The following is a 23,238-nucleotide window of genomic DNA, read 5'->3' as shown; positions in this document are numbered from 1 at the left end:
GTATGCACTCCGTGCCAATCCCAACCTAGCCATCTAGTTGGCGACTAAGGCTGATTCGACAATCTCGAGTAACGAGTGGACTCACCCAGTTGCATGGTATATATATGGTCTATTAGCCTCTCTCAAGGTTGGCCAAAGATCACTGGCCACAGAAAGTCACATCATCCACACATCAAATGAGTGCCAATGTAGAAAACCCTAGGAAATAGTGGATGACCAATAATTATTTGTCTGTGCACATGTGGCCCATCTCATGGATGGATGGGTCGGAATGAATGAATGGTTCAGATTATGTACTGGAATATGCGTGTGTCCAAATGCATCCCATGGATCATAATTTTGAGTGTTACTGGACATGAAACTTCTCTTTGAATGTGATTCCGCAGTAAAACATGTTAAACAGTAGCTTTCCGGGAATGATGATGATTCGATATTGAGTTCTCCCTAGTTTATTAGGGTGAATATGGGACCTAAGTGGGCCCAAGTATAATCATGATGCATCTCAGGTGATTGGAGCAATTAAAATAAGGGCCTCAAAATGGACGGTAGGATCTTTTTTTCTTTTTTCTTTTTTCTACTTGCTATCGTTTTAGATGCTTTAATTGTGCAGTTGTTATTATCCGATCACGGTCATTTTTTCTATATGTAAAATTTACAAGTGAGTCTTTCGGCCCATTGACCATGGCCTACCAGCACTGCACCCTCATTGGGTGGGTTGGGGCTAAGAAGCCTCGAGTCGGTTATGAAGGCCTTCCACATGAAGATGGCGATCGGCTTCAAGGGAGAATTCAGTTGTTGGAGCAAGTTTGTGAAAGCGAAGTATGCTTTAGATTTTCGATCAGTTGGAGGTGTCGGCCTGGCCTCTTTTGCCTCGCCAACCTGGAAGCATATCTGCAAATTGTGCCCTGTTGTTGCTATCTGCACGCACTGGCTTATCGGCCAAGGGGATTGCAATTTCTGGAATGAGGATTGGTCTGGTCTGGGACCTCTCAACGCTTGGAAATTGCTACCCTTATTCCCTTCCCATCAACTAGCTAAGGTCAGCGACGTGATTGGACCTTCCGGTTGGTCTTCACTATCCCAAGTGACCCATCTTCTCCCGCAGGCAGTCCTCGACCATATCTCAGATGTGGGGATATGCACCTCTGCCTTCGCTGATAAATGTATCTGGTTAGGTTCCACATCAGGCGAACTCACTGCAAGTCTAGCTTGGCGTAGTATCAGACCTTGTGGCGATAGGAAACCCTGGTGGAAGTGGGTGTGACACACTAATTAAGCTCCCTCCCAAACTCTTGCTGTTCGTGTGAAAAATAATTCACAAAGCGGTCCGGTGGATGCCAGAATTCAGAGGAAAGGAGTAAGCATCGCTTCGATGTGCACCTGCTGCGCTCCAATCTCCACACCTGATATTGAAACCATTGACCACATCTTCACCTCGGGTGTCACGGCTCATCAGGTTTGGGAGCATTTTGGTAGACTCTTCAATATCCAAGTGCATTCCACCTCTTCGGCAGTCAGTAGGGCCACATCATAGTGGGCCACCCCTTCATCTATGAGTACATTGTTCCTCATGAGGGCTATTATTCCTTCATTCATATTCCTGGAGCTGTGGAAGGCTAGGAATGCCATCTGATTCGATGGCTCCACAATCAGCAACGCCAGAGTAATCTCAAACATTATCCACTGGATCAGCCTAATTGCCCCCTTTTTATCACTGCGCAAGTTTCCTAACCTGTCCACAATGCAAACTCTCAATGCCTTGGGGATCGATAGAGTAGCGCCAATCAAGGCCAGATTTCAAGTCGTCAAGTGGGTAAAGACCCAACATGGATGGATCAAAATCAACGTTGGGCAATTCGGGGCCATCAGGAGGTGTTGGAAGGAATTCTTCTTATGGACTTTCTCTTTGCTTTCTCATCTGCTTACGGGTTCGGATCCAATATGAGGGTAGAAATAAAAGCAATTCTTAATGGCCTTAATGAGTGTGCAAAGGTCGGATTCACGAAGGTGGAGGTAGCGAGTGACTCAAAATCAGTGGTCTCAGTCCTCTTAAATCATGCTATGTACTCGTGGTCCATGTGGTACTGGAAGACCAGGATATGCACTGTCATGCACAAAATGGAAGTTCACATCGCCCACACCCATAAGGAGGCTAACTCGGTTGCAAATGGCTTGGTCCGACTGGGGAGTGATGGCCAAGTGAACCAGCTCTTCCGATCAATGGGAGATCTCTCTCCTTCCATTCGTGGTCTAGTGTTCCTAGACAGAGTGGGCCTAGGCAACCCGCGGGAAGCCTAACCTTCCCAGTTGTTTCCACTTTCTTTAACTGTCTTACGATAGATGGGCCCACATCCTTTTGTCGTTGGGGCTGCTCGAAATTAGCTGGTATAAAGTGTTTAGTTTTCTTTCTTAATGAAAATTTTTAGTTTTGGAAAAAATAAAAAAGTTTTCAAAGTGGAGTTGCTTCGACTCTGGTATGAAGTTAGCTTGCTTTGTTTTTATAATTATTACAAAAAAAAAAAAAAAAAGCTTGAAAGTTCATTGTCACACAAGAGGAGGTTATTTTCATTATCTAGAGTAAGAATTTCATTGGGGTGGTCCCCTTTGCTATTTTCATCCCTAGACTTCTTGGTCATTCTATGTTGATTGCACAAAAATATGCCTAAAGGAGTTGAACCATTGTTGTCTGTTGCATTTTTTGTTTAATTATACTTATGTGATTGATTAGTGAATTATATATATGCATAATTAGATGAATGCTAGGATTTGAATAGTTAGCACATCCCACACACGTCTGTTGCATTAATTTATTTTGTTGGTTGTTTCTTAGATTGTTGTTGTTTTTTTTTTTTTTTTTGGATGAAATTTAGCACCTCAATCGATCGATTGAAGATTGATTTTTTTTTTTTTCAAAAAACCGTTGTACCATTGATAATATAAACATCGCATGTACAAACCAGGGATTCAGGAGGGCGAACCACAAAAAAAAACTTGGGCCTCTCCTATCGTATGATGCTAACTAAAGGAAAAAGGAAAACACACTAAGGATCCGACGTATTTCTAATCGAACCAAGGCCAACCTTTTCAAGGAATATCAGTCCTCTTACCTGTCTCGGAAGGGAAGACACAAGAGGAAGCAGGGAGGACGCTTGGAGTTCACTTCCCATGCGGGCCATGGCATCGGCCGGCCCGTTTCCCTCCCTTAGAATATGGCTGAGGGAGCAAGTTCCTTTCTGGATCAAGACATTAATTCTGAAAACCCAATGTCTCCAAGGCAATGGGGATCGCACCTTCCCCAGAAGGAGTTTTAGGGCGATCATGGAGTCGGTCTCAATTTCGATCTTTTCCAGCCCATGTTCCAGACACCGATTGATCCCATCATGAATCGCGCGCAACTCAACTAGCTTATTCGTACCCGTCCCGTAGCCTTCTGCGAAGGTGAAAAGAAGATTTCCATTCTCGTCCCTACAAACTCCACCGCCGTCTGACAAACCCGGGTTACCTCTAGCCGACCGATCCATGTTAAGTTTGACTCAACCTTTTGCCGATTTTTTCCATTTGACGATTTGGGAGCATACATATAACTGACCATGAGGGGAGGGGGAAATGGGCTGGTGCCCAAGCAAGAGGTGGGATCTCATGGGTGTTCCTTCAAGAATGATGTTACTCCACCAGTTGATACGCGTAATGGTTACGCGAGCCGATACCATTTTACCCTTGAATCTAGCTTCATTTCTCGCCCTCCAAATTTCCCATAAAATCAAAGCTGGGATAATAGAACGGGTCCATAGAGGGGCGCTGCCCAGAGCTGAAGCTTCACGCTACTGAGTTAATTTTCCCTCCACTGTATGATGGGACAGAGGAGAAATCCCATAAAAGGAACCGAAATGCATCCAACAGGAAGAGGCAAGATTACCTGTTAGGAAAAGATGAGAGATGGATTCAGAATGGGCGGAGGAGGGAGGTTCTGCATCACAACAGCAACATTTGGACGCCATCGCCACCCCTTTGGATTATACTCGGATGTCCACCGGGATAGCCCCATGCAACAATCTCCAACAAAAGATCGAAACTTTTGGCAAAAGAGATTTGTGCCATATCCCATTGCTCCACCTCGCAGTTGTAGATGGGGATCTAGAGATCTTCCAAGCCGACTTGACTGTGAACATACCTGAAGGGTCTAGGGGCCAAAAACAGGATGGAGGATCTTCTGAAGTAGCAAACCCCCCATTGAAGATGTGATTTATCGCCTGTTGGGGAATATATGTGGGAGTGACTGAAGGAGGGAGCGGGCCAGCAGTTCCTAGGAAATCCTTGACTTTGAGTGATAGAATGTGACCAGGAATGGGATCAGTCGCGAGATCTAACAAAGGGCCCAAGCCCGTCCAATTCTCTGTCCACAGGTTAAGGTCCCCCGATCCAACCTGCCATTGGATCTTAGAAGCAAGGAGCGGGAAGAAGGATCTGATTTTTTTCCAGTAAGGAGAAGCTTTATCTCGTGCTCTGTTGTTAGGTACCCTGTAAATGTCTGTATGGAATTTTGCCCGCATGAGGGACACCCACGTCTTGAGATTTTTAGCATATTTGACTTCCCACGCCATCTTCATTCGGAGGGCTGATAGAACATCGTGAAGCCGTCTTATACGGAGACCTCCTTCGCTAATGGGTCTCGCAATCTTATCCCGGGCCACCCAATCAAACTTCGAAGCACCCTCCGTCCAGCCCTAAAAAAAATTTGAGAAACTACATTCAAGACAGGAAATAACCTTTGATGGAACATGAACTGCAGCCATGATGTGTAAAGGAATGCTTCCAAGAACATGTTTGATCAGCGTCATTTTGCCAGCTTGGTATAACAGTCTTGCTTTCCATCTGTTTACTTTATTGTACACTTTATCAATGAGGAACTAAAAGTCTGAAATTTTTACTCTCCCTCAACGTAGAGGGACGCCTAGGTACTTGACTCCCATCGTCGCATTTGCAATGCCGAGCAGTCTTTCGATCGACCAGGTTCTTGATGACGGCATTGCTTTTGGCCCAATGAAACAACTCTTATTGTAGTTTATCTTTTGTCCCGACGCCTTCTGGAAGGAGTCCAAGAACGCCTTGAAATTCTTGAGATATTTGCGGCTTCCATTCACGAACACTAGTGTATCATCGACATAAAGAAGATGCGTAACCAGGGGACAGCCACGTTGGAGTTTATAAGGCTGGCACGCTTCGGTCTCCACCAGGTGCTTCAGGCTGCAAGAAAAGGCTTCCCCTGTGAGACTAAAAAGAGCCGGCGACAAGGGGTCGCCCTGACGAAGTCCTCTCTTGGCTTTGAAAACCCTGCGGTTTCTCCATTAACTAAAACTGAAAACCACGTGTTTGCCCAACAGTTTTCCAGCAACCGGATCCATCTACCATCAAATCCAAATCTTGAGAGCACTTTCTTTAGGAAATTCCATTCCACTCTATCGTAAGCTTTCTCGAGATCAAGCTTTTAGGATTATATTGCCCCCTCTAACTTTCCTATCTATCTCTCTCATAGCTTCCTGCCCCATGGCTATGTTTTCCGTGATGGCTCTGCCTGGAATGAAAGCCCCTTGTTCTTTTGAAATCAGATTGAGTAAAATTAGGCTTAATCTGGCAGCCAACACTTTTGAGATGATCTTGTATATAACATTACACAGGCTGATAGGCCTGAAATCCGAGAACTTTGCCACTAAAGGGGATTTAGGAATAAGACAAAGTAGTGTAGATGAAAAGGCCCTTGGCATTTCTTCCCCTTTGAAGAAGGATACCGCAGCCTTGTGGATATCGGCCCCTACAATCTGCCAGCAATCAGCAAAAAAACCTGCTGTGAAATCGTCTAGGCTCAGGGCCCCGTCTTTTGGGATTGAGAACACCGCTGCATGAATTTCCTCAAGAGAAGGAGGCGCCAGAATGCTTTGGTTGTCTTGGGGAGAGACCCGCCGCAGGACATACTGAGAGAAATCGTCCTGACAATCCCATTGAACCGATTGAAAAAGGGACTCGAAATATTTAGCTGCAGCTCCTTTGATTCCTTCCTGATTGGTGAACGTGATGCCTTCGTCATCTGTGATGGAGGAAATCGAGGCACGTCTGATCTTATCCTTAACCGTAGCATGGAAAAACTTTGTATTTCTATCTCCTTCTTTCAACCACGAATTTCTCGCTTTTTGCTTCCAGAACAATTCTTCCATCTGTTCAAGAAGATTTAATCTCTGCCTGATAGAATTACCCTGTTGCATGAGGTTGTCATCTCGATCTTCTTGCATGCGGTGTTCAATAATATCTAGCTCCTCTTCTGTCCTACGGAGCTGATGGAAAATATTGCCAAAGGTCTCTCTATTCCAGACTTTTAGAAGCTGCTTAGTCTTTTTCAACTTTAACTGCACGTTGATCAAAGGGTTGAGGGAGCATTCACCTTCCCAGGCTTTGCTAATAAGCTGCTTGAAGGAGTCATGAAGGGTCCACATGCTCAGGAAATGGAAGGGCTTGATTTTTGGCTGAATCTGGTCTAGCAGGGATAACAGAAGAGGAGCGTGATCCGAATTATTTCTCGGCAGATGCTCCACTCTAAAGTTGGGAAAAGCAGTCAGCCATCTGTTGTTGAAGAGCACTCGATCAAGTCTGCCCCAGATATGCGCACTGCCAGAACGATTGTTGCACCAGGTAAAACGGTTGCCGATGAATCCCGCATCCTGCAAAGCAGAATTCTGCACTGCGTCCATAAAATCAGCCATACTAGTTGCGTCTGGACTTCTGCACCCCAATCTCTCTTAGATTGTTGTTGTTGAAGCTACACTACTAACCAACAAATGCAAGATGTTGATTTGAATATACCTGATTTTGATGTCCCTGATTTCTGGTTTCTTGACTTTAAAGCAGGTGGATAAGTTTAGATTAGGAGGGTGGTTAATCATTAATCATATAATGAAGTTCTCATACTAAAGAACCAGACCCCATAAAAGTGGGGAAAACATGGCCTAATTGTCTACAGGTTACAATATAAATGATAGATTGTCACAAATATCTTTAAATTTGCTAATATAATCGGACAAAGTAGTCACTTTTTGAGATACATCAGAGTTGGTGTGTGAGTTGAAACTCATGATCAGCTTGCATTCTCAAGGCACCTCCAAACTTAGTAGGGGTTTCAAGGCTAATCACTAGTCGCAAGGTTTCTTTTAAAAGATTGTTTGTAATTCACCTTTTCACTGTTTGATCTAACATTTTTCATGTGATGTAGTCTGAATTTGGGATTTCACATTTATAATCAGAAGAGAAAGTCTCTTTGCCTTGCATGTGGAATTCTCTATCAATGACTCCCTACACATCATCTCCTTCTAACTTAGAGATTAGCTTAGTTTTCCACATCAAAAAGTTTGTTAAATTGAGTTTCGAAGAAGCATAGTTAGCCACATTAACAGTCCCAGTGGGGTAGAGATACGATGTTGATGACGAGGCGATGGCTGAACATGCAAGAGGGCTGCTATCAGCGGAGCAAGTTTTCTCGGTCTCCTTCACAATCAGTGGAGTAGGCAACTATCATCGGAGGTCAGTCTCCCTCGGGCGCCAACAGGTTCAATCAAATCTCTCAAGTTCTAGATGTTCCTGCAAATTCTGATACTACATAAAATATCAAGAGACCTTTGAGAATTCTCTAGCTCTATTAAGAATTAGCTTATAGAGGTGAGTTGTATGCAATTTATAGAGTGATATATATGATTTAGGAAACTACCTAAAATAGTTACATGCATGTAGTTAGAAAACTACATAAAACACACATGCACCACTTATATTTGGTTAGGAGGAAACTTCCTAAGTAGTTTTAGTTGTTAGGAAACCACTCAAAGCACACACACACCACTCTAATGTTTGGTTAGAAAACTACCTAAATTTGTTATATGTAATTATGAAACTACCTAAAGCACACTTACACCACTTACATTTAATTGAAAAATTGCTCAAGTAGTTACATGCGGTCAAGGCCCAACAAGGAGGCTCTCTACCAAAGCCTCCAAAACCCTCTTCCTAAACCCCTCTTCTTCTTCTTCTTGAGAGAGAGAGAGAGAGAGAGAGAGAGAGAGAGAGAGAGAGAGAGAGATGGGAAGTGACAGCGAGACAGAGAAATCACTGAAGGAGAAGAAGAAGATAATGGCGCGCGTTGGCACCAATAGTCAAACCCCTTGCAGGGAAGAAGCTCTGCAAGAGAACTCTCAAGCTCGTCCGAAAAGCTTCTGAGTCCAAATGTTTAAAGAGAGGAGTGAAGGAAGTGGTCAAGAGCATCCGGCGTGGTAACAAAGGATTGTGTGTAATAGCTGGAAACATTTCCAATCGACGTGATCACGCATGTACCCATCTTGTGTGAAGAAGCTGAAATCCCATACATATACGTTCCATCGAAGGAGGATCTTGCTACCGCAGGAGCCACCAAGACGCCTGCATGCTGTGTTTTGGTGCTAACCAAACCTACCAAGGGAGAGTTAGGCCAGGAAGAACTAGAAAAACTGAAGGCAGATTACACCCAAGTTGTATCAGATGTGAATGAACTCACATCTTCCCTTTTCTGAAGATAGAGAGAAACAAAGCCAATGGCACTTGTCCTGGCTTTTGTCGCTGCCATTTTGAAAGCGTGTGTTATATACAACAATGCTAGTGCTATTTATTCATGCATGGAAAACACAATCTAGCTGGCTTTTGGTGGAGACATGGCATTGAAAGAGAAGGGTTGGCCATGGCATTAATAGGATGTATTGTGCCCACTCTTAGGATATTAAAAATATAATAATAATAATAATAAATAAATAAAAAGGCCCAACAAGGAGATTTTGGGGCATGGTCTATCATGGCGGGACCGAACAAGCTAATGATACAAATCAATGAACCATGGGCCCCACTTGTACAGACAGAAAGTGGAAGGTGCTGACTAGTCTTGTAGGGCCTAATGCGTTTCAAGCTTTGAGTTTGTGGGTTAGCAGGATAGGTAGGCCCGGGGATTTTTGTGCCTGGGTCTACCCGAATGTAACTTCCCCTTGTATACAAACCCTTTTTTATTTCAATAAATTTTCTTTCTTTAGAAAAAATCAATGAACCCTGGCCCCACTTGTACAGACCGAAAGTCGGAGTAAGGTGTGCATATCTAACATGACTATCCATCCCACATTCACTCCTTCCACTATTCAGGAGAGAACAAGTGATACGAGATGTCATCACTTGTGCCCAAAAAGTCAACTTCTCATGCAACTGTACTTCTAAAATGCCACTTCTTAGGGAAGTCGGAATTCAATCCAATGAGCGCACGGCCCAACTACTGCCTTAAGTGGGAGTCCTTTTGTGATGATGTGTTGGACTTGTAATTTGTTTCTGCCTGCCATCTTCTGTGTCCCTGATAAGATAAAATTAAGGTAGGTTGGTACCTTTAAAAAAGTCCTTTTCATGCTAGAGTGTGATGGGTGATAGGTAGGTAGTAAGAAATTACTTAAAATTGCGTACATGAAAGATAACGATGGATGTTGATTAGGTGTTGCCCCTACTTGGACCTAGATCCCTTTGACCCTGAGGTGGTAGAGATTTAAATGGATGATAGGCTGATATAAAAAAAAAAAAAAATAGGGCCCACGTAAAATATATATGAAAGTTAAGTACATACGTACTCAACGCCTTATCTCTAATAGTACATTCAAATAGATTTTTGTGTAAGACTTAAGGCTCTTGTATAATGTCAAATTCACTGAGCACTAGTGCGTACGCAGTAGTTTTCATGGGAGTCTCGGGTGAGAGTGTACACAGAGCCTTGAATTAGGACCGCATTCACCGGACATGGGTGTATATGTGTTAGTCTTCATGGGGATCCTCTGGTAGGAGTGTACGTATGGCCTTAGATTATAACTGATAGTTGTTGTTGGTTAGTTGATAGAAAACCAACTAAGTCTCCTTAGGAACCACCGACACAGGTGGAAACATGTTCCTCCGATACAAGAATGTACGTGTAGGTTAGTGGTAAGCATAAGAGAAACTATTATAAAAGTTATAGGTGAATCTAATTTAAAACATCCAATAGTAAAATTCTAGTACAATTGAGGAGAAGGCGTCTGCTGGCAGTGGAGTAAACAAGTAGTCGAACCATTATAAATGCTATGAGGTTTCTTAGCGACGTTTGCGATAACAAAATCTCTCGATCTGGATCTCTATGCCTTTTCCCTTTGACAATGTCCATAGATGAATACCCTATGGTAAATGATTGACTGTGTTTGCGTAGCCTGTAAATGGAGATCCCAAATAGGCCCTATGGCTTTGCCTTCAGGCGGCTCCATGTGTGTACATGATGACAAAATAGTAATTTCATATCCATTCATCTATTAGGCAGTTTTGTTGTTGTTGTTATCTGATGGCTTGGATCAACTTGTGAATTTTTTTTCTTTGGCTCATTTGGATGCTTGTAATTTGAATACAATGGAATCCAAAATCACATGGTAAATGGTCCCTAGTTGTGTTTAGATGCCTGTAATTAAAATATATTGGAATAAAAAAATTATGTTTAAAAAAAAAAAACCATTATAAATGCTTGTGTTTGTGATGGTGATCTAAGCACATTTCTATTCATGCTTATGAGTTAATTGATTGAATTATATAAATGCTTAAATGGATTGTATGTTAAGTACTTAACTTATAAAGCACACACAATATCATTATCTTTAGTTTATAGACTAGTTGTTTATTGTTATGTCATTTGTAATCTGTGTGATTGGACCTGCCTTGGCTTGGAAGCTTAAGTATTAATATTTGTCTTCTTAGTTAAATTGGTAACTATTTTAAGTAGGCAATGATGCTCTTATTTATCCCCTGACTTGGCCGTAATTCTAAACTCCGTTAAGATTTCACACATGTTGTGGTAGACAATCTACGCAATTTTAGTCATTAATGATGAAATGGAGTCAATTATATCAGACAAAACATGAAAACTGATGGATCTACTTTCAGGTTCCAAACTTATATACTGTGCAAGTGGGTATTCAAGAAAAAATACCATACTGATGGTGCTATCATGACTTTCAAGGCTCAACTAGTAGAAAAGAATTTCGCCAAAAAGAATGAATTGATTACTTTAACACATACTTACCTATCGCTAAAATAACATCGATTAGAATTTTATTTACATTGGCATCCATATATTATTTTCACATTTACTAAATGTATGAAAAGACAATATTTCTAAATGGTGACCTCAATGAGAAAGTATACATCGAGCAGCCAAAAAGGTTTATTCTGTTAGGAAATGAAAGAAAGTGTGTAGGATATCATTAAGTCATTGTATGGATTAAAACAAGCACCTAAACATTGGCATGAAAAATTTGCTTCAAAGGTACTATCTCATGATTTCATGCATAATGTAACTGATAAATACATTTGCTCTAAGGTTTGTAGAGATTGTATTATTATTATATGTCTATATATTGATGGCAAGTTAATTATCGATAATACAATGAAAGTGTAATTGAAACGAAGAGGTTTCTCTTTTGTTTTTAAAACAAATGATCTTTGACAAGTGAATACCATATTAGGTATCAAAATTATATATATATATATATATATATATCGGTGGTTATGCACTTGTCAGTCTCATTACATTGAGAAAATATTGAATAAGTTTAACCACTTGAAAATTAAAGAGGCAAAAAACTCATTGATCTAAGTATCAAGTTAAAAGAAAATGATGTAAGAGAAGTTACACAGCTTGAGTCTTCTAGTGTTATAAGCAATCTTATGTATGATATGCGATGCATAAGATCAAATATAGCATACGCTGTGAGTAAACTAAACAAATTTACTATTAATCCCAGTGCAAAACATCAGAATGTTATTGGTAGGGTTCTTAATTACCTCAAAGTAACCAAAGAACTGAGATTATTATATATATTCAAAAATTTCAACCGTGTTGAAAGGATATTTTAATGCGAGTTAGATATTTATATTAAATACAATGGACAATAAGTCCACAATAGAACAATATTCACCTTAGGAGGTGTAAATATCTCTTAGGAATCTAAGAAACAAACATACATAATATAATTGACAATGTAATCTAAGTTTATATTTCTTGCTACGACATGTAAAAAGATTGATTAGTAGCTAAGAGATCTTTTATTAGAAATCTTATTCTAAGTGAAGCCTATACCAGTTGTTTCACTTTATTATGATAGTGAAACCACTCTAGTAAGAGCTTACAATAACACATATAATGAAAAGTCCAGACACATAGATCTAAGACATGATTATGTAAGACAGTTAATTAAATATAAAATCATTACGATCTCATATGTGAAGTTAAGCAGTAACTTAACTGATCCTTTTACTAATCCTCTAACAAGAGAAGAGGTAATGACATCATCTAGAGGAATATTGTTAAAACTCTTCACTCAATGTTCCATAGTAATGAAAATCGAACTCAATATTAGAAAATCTCTAAGTTCATGCTCAATGGTAGACATTCAATAACCATTTTTTCATGTGGTGTGGTCACATGAGATTCGGATATTACTCATTTTTGGTCTTAAGACATAAAGTTACCTTGAAATTTTAATGGACGGTGTGGATAAAATAAATACATTATAATAAAATAGATACATTATAATGGGGCCCATAGAACACAGTTTGGTAGATACCGTCAACTGTCAGTGTCCGTGTAAGCAATCTCTGTCGTGAAAATTCATTTTTATTAAGAACATCCTTTCTCGCTTAGAAATGGATTGGCTACTCCCCCCGCCACCAACCTGGTGGCTAGTGGTTGGTGCTCTGTGGGCCCCACCATGATGTATGTGTTTTATCCATTCCATTTATCCATTCTTGCAGATCATTTTAATGCTTGATCTAAAAAATTAGAGGGATATAAATCTCAGGTGGACCACACCACAGGAAAACAATAGTGATTGGATATTCACCATTAAAATCCTCCTAAGGCTCATTGTACTGTTTATTTGACATCCAATCTGTTGAGTAGGTCATATAAGCCCAAATGAAGGGAAAAAACAAAGATCAGCTTGATCCAAAACTTTTATGGCCACCAAAAGTTTTTTAATGGTTGACGCTCATTCAACATTGTTTCGTAATCTAGTCTACTTGAGATTGGGATATACCTTTTGGTCTCATACCATAAAATGATATTAAAAAATATATGACCGGCATGGATGAAACACATACATCATGGAGGGGCCCATGGAGCACTGAGCACTGACCACCGACCGCTAATCCATTTCCTACGCGGGCCCTATGTGATGTTTGTGAGAAATTATTGTAATCCATTTGTTTCGTGAGCTCATTCTCTGTACATATTGACACAACTGTTCCATATCCAAAGTTTTTTTTTTTTTTTTTGGGGTTAGCTTGCCAGTACACACACTCCGTGTTAGCCACCATCCCTAGGGATCGACGCCAAGACCTCAAGTGTTGAAACGAGGTATCTCCACTCAGTCTGCCAGTTCAGCTATGGATCTGGGCGTAGCCGTATCCAAAGCTCAAAGTGGGCCGGACTAAAGGAAAATGTGGTTACGAAAATTCCAACCATTGATGTTTAGATGTCATCCATATCGTTAATAACGTACTTCCTACCGGGATGAACTGAAAACAAAAATATTAGCTCGAATCAAAACTTCTATGGCCCCACGAAGATTTCAACTGTGGACTTATCACGTTTTCGTCTCATTTGAGCTTTGGATACGGTTCATTTTTGGTAACATGTACTGAAATGAACTCACAAAACCAATGGACGGGGAGGATTTTTAACAAACATCACAGTGGGCCCCACCTGGGTTCCCAGCGCAGGCATCGCGTCCGTTCCGTACCCCCATTCATTTCGTGCTTTTCCACCGCTTTCATTTTCATTTCTTAGCCGTACCTCTCTCTCAGAAATCGCGAATTCAAGAAGCAGAAGAGCCACTGCATCTTCCTTCTCTAACGTAATATTCTTACTTCTCTGATCCTCTTTCTCCTTTCCTGATCGGATTTGTCGGATCTTTGTTTGTTTGAGTGGGATTTTCGTTTGGGGATTCGTGTCCTCTCTCTTTATACCCTGCAAATTCTTGTAGCCCCTTCCATTACTTGGTACTCTTTGATGACTATTCTTGACTCATTTCTTGGAATTTTAATCAATGTGAGGATAAAATCAGAACTTAGGTATGATGAATTCTATGTTCTCCTGCGGTCCGCGATCCGATCCCTCTATTTTCTCCAGAGAGAATGGGATGCCGGACAAAGGATAGAGAGGCACATGCTTGTGGTGTTTTACCTCTCTTTCTTTAGGGTTTTATCTGTCGATATGTGGTTGCGGCATTTGCTTTGGTTGATAGTTGGTGATTTCGCTTGGAACTCGAATCCAAGTCTGGAGAATCGTTTCCGATCATTTCATATTGTAAAGGAAACCTCTGATTCTTTTGATTTTTCTTTCGAAGTTTCAAAACTAGCCAAGTTATTTAAGTACTTATTTGGGATGAGAAATGATTTTTGCTAGTGTTTATCAAGATTAAAGAACTACTTATGCTTTATGACTCTGCTTTTTGTGCATTGCTGGAAACTAACCAAGAAAAAAAAAATCATTTAGGGCGCGTTTGGATGCTTGTAAGTTCTTTAAGTTGACTAACAAGTGAAAGTAACTTACAGATAATCTGTTTGGATGTAAGCTGTAAGTTATTTACAGGTAAGTTGGTTTTTGTGTTTGGGTAACCTGTAAGTTAGTTACAGTTAAGAAGCTATACATTTACACCAAGTAGAGCTTGGAGAAGGGAATCATCCCAAAATTTGTTTTCACAAATAAGAAAGCTTGGCACAAAGTATGCCATTTTGTTAAGCCCATCTAGATGAATAGTTGAGCCGATTCTTAGGCTAAACTAATCATCATGTGAGCCATAAAAGTGGACTCACATATTCAAAATACCTATGAATAGATTGGTGGACATTTATTAGACAATTAACAATGAAAAATATCCAATTGTCCTATTTACACAAATAAGTGTCCTAGGATTAGAGATTAGGATTGTTCAACCAATTTGATATTGGGATTTTGAAGGTTGCAACAGTGGTCCACACAATCTAGCATGTTTTATTTGAGTTAATATATGCCACGTGTACAAATTTTGAATGCCTTTGTATCAAGCGCCATACACAGCCTGAGTATCATATCTCCTCAAAGAAGAATTAGTTCAAATCACAATGGAGGGCCAAAAATTGGTCCAATTTATTTTGTACACTGTGGCCTATATGATGAGTGGACAGACCTGATTTTTGGGCCCAAGTCCTAAAATGAGTTGGCAAAATTGATGGACGCTGTGGATTGACCATACAGTAAATGATGGTGGGCCCCACTACCATGGCTTCACCGAATTGGGAGTTTTGTGCTCTCATTGCCAGTTCCAAGCCTGAATAAAAGAGGGTTGTGTCAGGTTGGCAGCTGGCGTCAAACTTATGCCATAACTCAATCATGAATCCGAAGGTGGAAAGGATTCATGGAGCCAATCCTGGTTAGTTGGGATAAGGCTTAGATGATGGTAATGATGATGATGATGATGTTGTTGTTGATGATGATGATTTAGTGGAAGATGTGTCATTAAGGCCAAGAATAGAAATTTTTGATAGTAGATATAGGGACAACAAGCACTTCCAAACCTTTAGTGTCTAATGTCATTGTCAGTGGTAGAGTTTTCCTTTTTCCTTTTCTTTTTCTCTTTCTTTCAACAATGTCAGTGGTGGAGTTTTCCTCTCAATGAATATATATTGTTGAGAAGGCAGCCCAAATTGGGTGAATAGTGAAGATTGAATATCATTGACTTTTTGGGGCTTGGAAAATTAAATCTCCCAATCAATCTCATGCCACTATTAAATTCATTTTCAAATTTATAATATTCTTCTGAAGTTGAAGTGCTCTATTTTGTGGAATGGAGAATATAGGGATAATCCACCCATTAAATATCATCTCTTCAAATAAAACAATATCTAATCCCATAAATTTACAATTGGTGGGGCCGTGGGGGTCTTTGGCTGTTGGAAGCTAAATGATTTTAACTCATCAGTTCCAAAAGAAATGGCTATGAATACTAGCGAATCGGAATGAGGCCACAAAGAGAATTTTGCCGAATGCTACAGCTTATTATTTTTATGGAAAGTAGAATATCAAAATAGGATGATGATATGACTGCTCAACAAAACAAAAAGGATGATGATATATGATGATGATGGTGGTGACAACGATAATGATGAGAACGACGATGATGGTGAACCATATCATCTCATAAAGGTTAAGAAGGCCACCTTAAGACTATGATGGCTGAGCAAATTATTGAATTTATCCATGTAAATTGTGACTTGCCCGATGAGTAATGACTTACAAGTTATAATATTGAATATTGAGGACTAAGTAAATGCTATGAGCAAAATTGGCTAAAAATCTAATATGATTAGTTTCAACTTTCAACAATAGGGTTTAGGGATATTTTGATAGTTTCACTTAAAAAAAAAAAAAAAACTTTAATGAGGTGAGAGTTGAGAGACTATTTGAGATGCAAATTGCCAAATAAGGAAGTGAAAGGGCATGTAACACCATAAGAATTCCAAACAAATTCTATGGAGCGGCTTACGTACTTTTTATTTATATGAATGTGGTTTTCAATGACTTTTATATGTGTGGGAATTCAATAGAGTAGCTACAAAAATTTGATAAGGTGTGTTAGTGACTCAAAAATTATTATTATTTTTATTGGGGGGGGGTGTTAATCTGGCTCAAAGGAGGGAGACACAAACACCAAGTTTTTCCACAGTGCAAGTGTTTGAGCCAAAAACAACAAAATTAGCAATGTTGAAGTGGGAGGAAAAGATAACGTGTGCAAGGCTGTGGTGAAGTTCTACAAGGACCTCTTGTGAGGTGAAGGATGAAAGAGTTAGAGGTTGAATAACTTGCATTTGAGCTCCCTGTCTCACATTGAAGCTGGGTCCTTAAAAATTTCGTTTCGAGCTCAAAAAATAAGCTCGACTTGGCTCGAACCCAGTTTCAAACTGAGTCAAACCGAGCTTTTCCGAGTCGAGTCGAGTCGAGTGAGTTAACTGAGCTAACTCGGTTCGTGTGTAGCTCTAGGAAGAAGTTAAAATGGCAGTTGAGTCCTTGGAGAGAGATAAAGCCCCGAGGTTTGATGGCTTTCCAATGGCCTTCGATCAGGTTTTTTAGGATTTAGTAAAAGGTAATGTGATGAGATTTATGCAGGAATTCTCTAAAATGGGCCATCTTTTGGCAGAGTCAGGGGCCGCTTTCATTGCCATTATCTTGAAGGTAGTAGGAGTGGATAATTTAAAAGACTTTAGACCGATCAACCTCACTGGGAGTCCCTACAAGATTCTCACAAAAAAATGGCTTCGAGGTTTCGAAAGGTTCTTGTTAGCGTTATCTCGAAGAGTCAGAGTGCATCCATTAAAGGAAGGTAGCTCATGGACAACGTTCTCATTACCCATTAATGTGTGGATTGTCATCACAGGGAAGGAACACAAGGAATACTCTGCAAATTGGATCTGGAAAAAGCTTATGATCACGTTGATTGAGAATTTTTGGATTACATGATGGGCCCGACTGGATTGTGGTTCAAAGTGGAGAGGATGGTTGTGAAGAATGCGTGAAGTCCGCTTCATTTTTGGTTTTGGTGAACGGTTGCCTTAAAGACTCCTTTAAAAGCTCACAGGGCCTTAGGCAAGGGGACTCGCTCTCTCCATTAATTTTTTAGTGGTGGCCGAGGCTTTGAGTAGGATGTTGGAAAAAGGCCAGGAAGTCAATCTCATCTAGCGGGTTTAGGGCGGGAAAGGTGAGTCCCTCGATATCCCACTTAGTTTTCCTATGACACTTTGCTTATATGCAATGCGGATTCGAATGCAGTGGATAACTTAAAGAAGATTATCAAATGCTTTGAGGTAGTGTCTGGGCTAAAAGTGAACACAACAAAAGGGTGAGATGCTAGGTAGCCGCATACAAAAAGAAGAGGTAGAAAGGATGGTGTCAATTTTTGGGTGTAAGGTAGGACGTTTCCCACTACTTACCTTGGCATTCTCCTTTGCATTGGGAAACCTGCTCAGCACTTGTGGGATGTTTTGGTGGAAAGGATGGAAAGAAAACCATCAGTGTGGAAGAGCCATTCTTTCGCCTTGGGGGTTGGCTAATGCTTATTAAAGCAACAATGTCAAACATGCTGGTGCACTTTTTATACCTATTTAAGTGCCCTAAATTTGCCTTCCATAGGCCGAAAAGACTTAGGCGGGATTTCCTTTGGAAAGGAAGGGAAGAGAAGGAGAGGTTTCATTGGTTAAGGTGGGACAAGGTGTGCTTGCTTGCCTTGGGAGGAGGGGGGAGCAAACATTAGGGAATTAGAGTTGGTCAACGAAGCCTTGTTAGGAAAAATGGCTATGGAGATTTCGGGTCGAGAAATATGTTATGTGGAGAGAGGTTATCAAGGGTAAATATGGATGCCAGGAGGGAGGTTGGTGGGTGAAGACCTCGTCTATCTACAGAGATTCAAGCATTTGGAAGTTGATAACCAACATGAAGGGCAAATTCTGTCAAGGGGCTGGTTTTGAAATTGGTAATGACTAATGAGGATAGTGTGCGGTTTTGAGAAGATGCATAGTTGGGAGAAAGGCCGCTTCAAGAGAAATTTCCGTGGTTAGTGAGATAATTTTCAGAATGCAAAATCTCAATATCTTAATGTTTGTCCTTTATAGGTGGAATTGTTGTGTGGGCTCCTCCCTATTGCTGGAATCTGCTTATTGAGCAAATTGAAGACTATATCAAGTTGTAAGATCTCTTCTAGAAATGCTACTGATCTAGGAAGTTAAAGATAGAATGTTGTGGTGGGGGGGACCAAACGAAAGAGGTGTGCCTACTCATGGCTTCCTTTTGATCCCATGGGCCGAGTCATGTTGTAGAAGGATCGGATGGTGTTCGCTTAGCTTGTTGGCATGAAAGGGTGCTAATGGTGAACAATCTTCAAAAAAGATCTTTGGTGCTACCCAACATATGCATGATGTGATGGAGGATGCACAATCAATCGATCACCTTTTCATCCATTGCCCTTCAAATTTATGTGGATGTCAATCATGGGATTATTCAATGTCTCATGGGTGATTCCGGAATCAACTTGAAGTCTCCTCTATGCTTGGCATGGCATTGAGCTAAGGAGAGATGGGCGTGTTAGAGACTGGCTTTACCATAGGGCTATGAAGATGCTTTCGACACTCGAAATCCCCAGCAAGTGAACTGACAAAAAGGATTAAGCTTTTTTGTGGTGGAATGGGCATCCGTTATAAAATATTTGACTAACAGTGATTTTGCCATTAGGTTGAGGATGTAATTTCTGGTTTTCTATTGTTTTTGCTTTGTATCTTGCACCATCATGGTGCTTCTTTTAATGGAAGTATCGTTAACTTTTTTTTTTTTTTTAAATGATTTGGGTGGTGGGGAGGTTAACTATTGGGTGACTTCCTCCTCCCAACTGACCCTTGACAAAGTATGTCTTGATCTGAGGTATCTCCTCTTTCAGCCCTTCCAAATCTGATAGGGGATGATTCTATAGGTGCAAGGGAGAAATCTCAGAATGCTTTTGTTTTGATAGTCTAAACTCTAAATGTATTTGTGATGGAGAAGTGCGTGCTACTAGTCTTGATGATGAATTGGAAGCCATAAATCAATAATTAGAGATTTGGCTATTTATGGGGATGCCCTTACATTTGAAGCTTGTTAGATCATGTGGGAGAAGAAAGATTAGAAAAAAAGAAAGAAAGATTAGAGTGAGGGAGGAAGAGAGAGGAGAAGAAAGAAATGAAGAAAAGAAGACGGAGAGGAAAAGGAGAGACAAGAGATTAGGGTTTAATGTGTGTGTTGGTTTATGATCAACACACCTCTTATTACAATAAAAGAGGAAACTATATAGTACTTTCCATGACCATCTACTATAGTGTGCACTGAGAAAAATAAACAAATACACTGCACCGCATGGCTACACATCTCTCTACAATCCCCTCAAGCTAGAGCATGAATATGAATCATGCTCAGCTTTTGACAAGTCCTGTGAAGTTGATGATACTAATACCTTTAGTAAAAAACTTACAAGCTGATCCTCATATTTTGGATAGGATATTTTTACTTCCTTGGAAATCAACTTTTCATGAAGAAAATGAGAGTCAAATTCAATTTATTTGGTACATTTGTGATATGTTGGATTGGAAGATATATGATTGTGGCCAAGTTATCACAGTGGAGCACCATTCGAAGATCAACATGAATCCCTCTGTCAACAAGGTCTTCAACCAGAGGAGTTAACAAACGGCATGAGCCATGGCATGATGCTCAGCCTCAACACTTTTGAGCAGCAACTGGTTGTTTCTTACTTTTCCACGTAATCAGATTGCCACCACGAATGTACAATAGCCATTTGCACATCATTGGCCTGTATGTGACCCTCCCAATTAGCATTAATATAAGCCGAAACATCCAAGTGGCCATTCTTTGTATACAAAAGGTCCTGACTAGGGGATTTTTTTCCCAAGTATCACGGAATATGATCAACGACTTCTAAGTGACCCAAGTGTGTGTAGCATAAACTGGTTGACAACACCAACAACATAGGTGGTGTAGTCGAGTAATGGTCGAGTATACAAACTTCCCCAACCATTCACTGGTATTACCCAACATTTGGTAACAAGCCCCCACTGTCCAACTGAAGTCTGATTATGCTCGGCCACTATTAGATGACAAGGATTGAAAAGAAAATTGAGACTTTGTACCAACCACAAGATTTAAAGCACTGAAATCTATGATCCAAGACAAACTCAGAGATGATGTAGAGACTAAATGAGTGGATGTGGATATACCGAACAATTTAGGAATAGAGTCTAGATGAAGAGACTACGTCAAGAGTAGTTGTGTGATGATTGAGCTTTGATATTGGTTCACCCTCGAATAAGACATCGTATGGAACAGCGAGGGCAACTTAACTTTAGCATTTGTAGAATATGCTTTCTTTTGTGGGCAACCAACTATTTTCCAGCATCTCTCTAGTATTATGTGTCTGTCCTTTAGTTGGAGGGTCCTTCTAACTAGGTGCTGCTCCTGCTTTGAATCCCTGCTTCGGAATCTTGCTCCTGCTTCCACTTCTGACCTATTTATACTTGATTGCAATTTGAAAGAGATGCTTACCCGTCCCACACCATAATTTGTTGCTGCTTCGCTTGCATTTTCATTGTATGGAGAAACACTATAGCTATGTGCTACATCTAAGGTGTTCCAAAGTGGTATAACAGGCCGTAACGGCCCCGGTATCGGCCGTTACGACCCTTTTTTATTTTTTTAAAAAACTTTTACAAGATTGTTACGGGGCTGTTACAGGGCCTTTACGACTTTTTTTCTTTTTCTTTTTCTGTAACAGCGATTATGACTATTTCGACCCTGTAACACGTAATGGTTATGACTGTTACTGTTACGTAACGGCCGTTATATAACTGATTTTGAATACCTTGGCTACATCATTGCAAGCACTACCATGTCCCATGAAATCACCATGGTGAAACCCACTAGATCAACCTCCACGGTCACAACGATCTGGAATCTGCCATCAACACCTCTTCCTCCAATACCACAACCGTAAGACTTTGCAAGTGCTGATTGTTCTGGAATGACATCATTAGTAGATAAGATTACTTTTTGACGACTCTCTTCTTATGCGACAAGCAAACAGTCCCAAAGAAGGGAGGCTCTAGTAAGGATATGTGTATGGGTTGGTTCATACTCTGGATTAAGACTGATTAATAGATCAAATATTTGTTCTTCAATCTCAAGTTTCAACTCTTCATTCGTTGTCACTACATGCTCGATGCGTCAATGATGAATCGATGACTCAACTTAGGCCACATTCCCCGATTGTGTGATAATCTCTCAATGACGCATCACTTAGCCAAACATGAGCTCTCTGGTCAACTGAAACATCCTAGCAACAAATTGTTTTTTTCGAGAACAGGAGGTTGCAATAGTCCAGATTTCTTTTATGGTGCAGAGGTTCATGAATGTCTTACCGATTTGCGACTTCATGGAATGAAGTAACCGTTACATAACTGGTCATTTGTTTGCTTCCTAGTGAGCATGTGAAGGATCATCAGCTTTTGACTCCACAGCTTTATCATGCAAATAGCCTAGTTTCTGTCTCCCACCAACTTTTTGCAGATTGGGGTGATTCTAAATAATTGTTCTATCAAACTTCAAAGCACTGATCTGTAAGCCTAGGTGTTCTATAGCCTTAGAACTAAAGTCCTTTCTCAGTTTAGACCAATAACTGAAGGACCACTTGAATTGGATGACATCCCCTTGCAAACTGCTGGTGAGATGCAGGCCATTCTAAATATATCAACTCAGAAACTGAGATGCAGTCCACGCTAAATCTCTAAGAAATGCTCAAGCAACCACACATACCTCCAGATATGAGATTAGAGGCACGACAGCCTAAAAACCTCAAAAAATTGAAAAACAGCAAACGTCACCTAATCTCATCTGGCAACCAATCACCAGCACTAACAATCACCCAGACCCTTCAATCGCTCCAAAGAATAGCCAAACATCACTCAAAGAGAACTGTTGCAAAATTCCCAAAAATGACAAAAATGGCTGGGACAGCAAGATCCCCTTTAAAATTTTGTCACCACACTCTTAAAACAGGGCGATTCCAACGTTGAGGTCTTGGGTTTGAGACCAACTTACCCAATAAAAAAAAAAAAATCTTGGCATTTTGAGAGATTTCACTTCTTGATGACCACAATTCACCTATGGAGGCAAATTGTTGTAGCAATCCTCAAAAAAAAAAAACAAAAAAAAAAAAAAACCATCTGGCTGTTTGGAGGCTTTGCATTTTAGCTGGCTTATAGGCTATTTGGGGTGAAAGGAATATTAGGTGCTTTCGTAATGTCTTCCGTGAAGTTGATTGTGTTGCCTATAATGCTTGGATTTTTGTTTTGGATCGGAAGGAAGCTAAGGGCTGGATGGGGAAATTGTAACCTGTTTTCCCTTTTGTTTCTTTTTCTTCTTTCTGTAGCTCCTTCTTTGACGCTATCTTAGCGCTTTTTTTTTTTTTTTTTAATGAAAGTTCTAGTTATCTTTCAAAATAAATAAACAATAAAAAGCTCCAGAAAATGGTACACAGGAAAACTGTAGTAAAATTATGT

At 40.3% G+C, this 23,238-nt stretch overlaps 1 protein-coding gene and 1 pseudogene across 1 annotated transcript; both read left to right on the top strand.

The window, feature by feature from the left end:
* The first annotated feature begins 763 nt into the window (after positions 1-763).
* Positions 764-1,264, top strand: LOC131239112 (uncharacterized). Its single transcript, XM_058236669.1, has one exon. The coding sequence runs from the start codon at positions 764-766 to the stop codon at positions 1,262-1,264; it is 501 nt and encodes a 166-aa protein (XP_058092652.1).
* A 6,755-nt stretch (positions 1,265-8,019) lies between these two features.
* Positions 8,020-8,770, top strand: LOC131238726 (H/ACA ribonucleoprotein complex subunit 2-like protein; annotated as a pseudogene).
* The last annotated feature ends 14,468 nt before the right edge of the window (positions 8,771-23,238 follow it).

This window comes from Magnolia sinica, chromosome 3 (genome assembly GCF_029962835.1).
Source record: "Magnolia sinica isolate HGM2019 chromosome 3, MsV1, whole genome shotgun sequence".
NCBI classification, from domain to species: domain Eukaryota; kingdom Viridiplantae; phylum Streptophyta; class Magnoliopsida; order Magnoliales; family Magnoliaceae; genus Magnolia; species Magnolia sinica.
The sequence above is the reverse complement of the archived record's forward strand: the minus strand, read 5'-3'. Positions and strand labels throughout refer to the sequence as shown.

Excerpts from the sequence above, each read along its gene's own strand:
- LOC131239112 (XM_058236669.1), top strand. The coding sequence starts at position 764 with ATGGCGATCGGCTTCAAGGGAGAATTCAGTTGTTGGAGCAAGTTTGTG.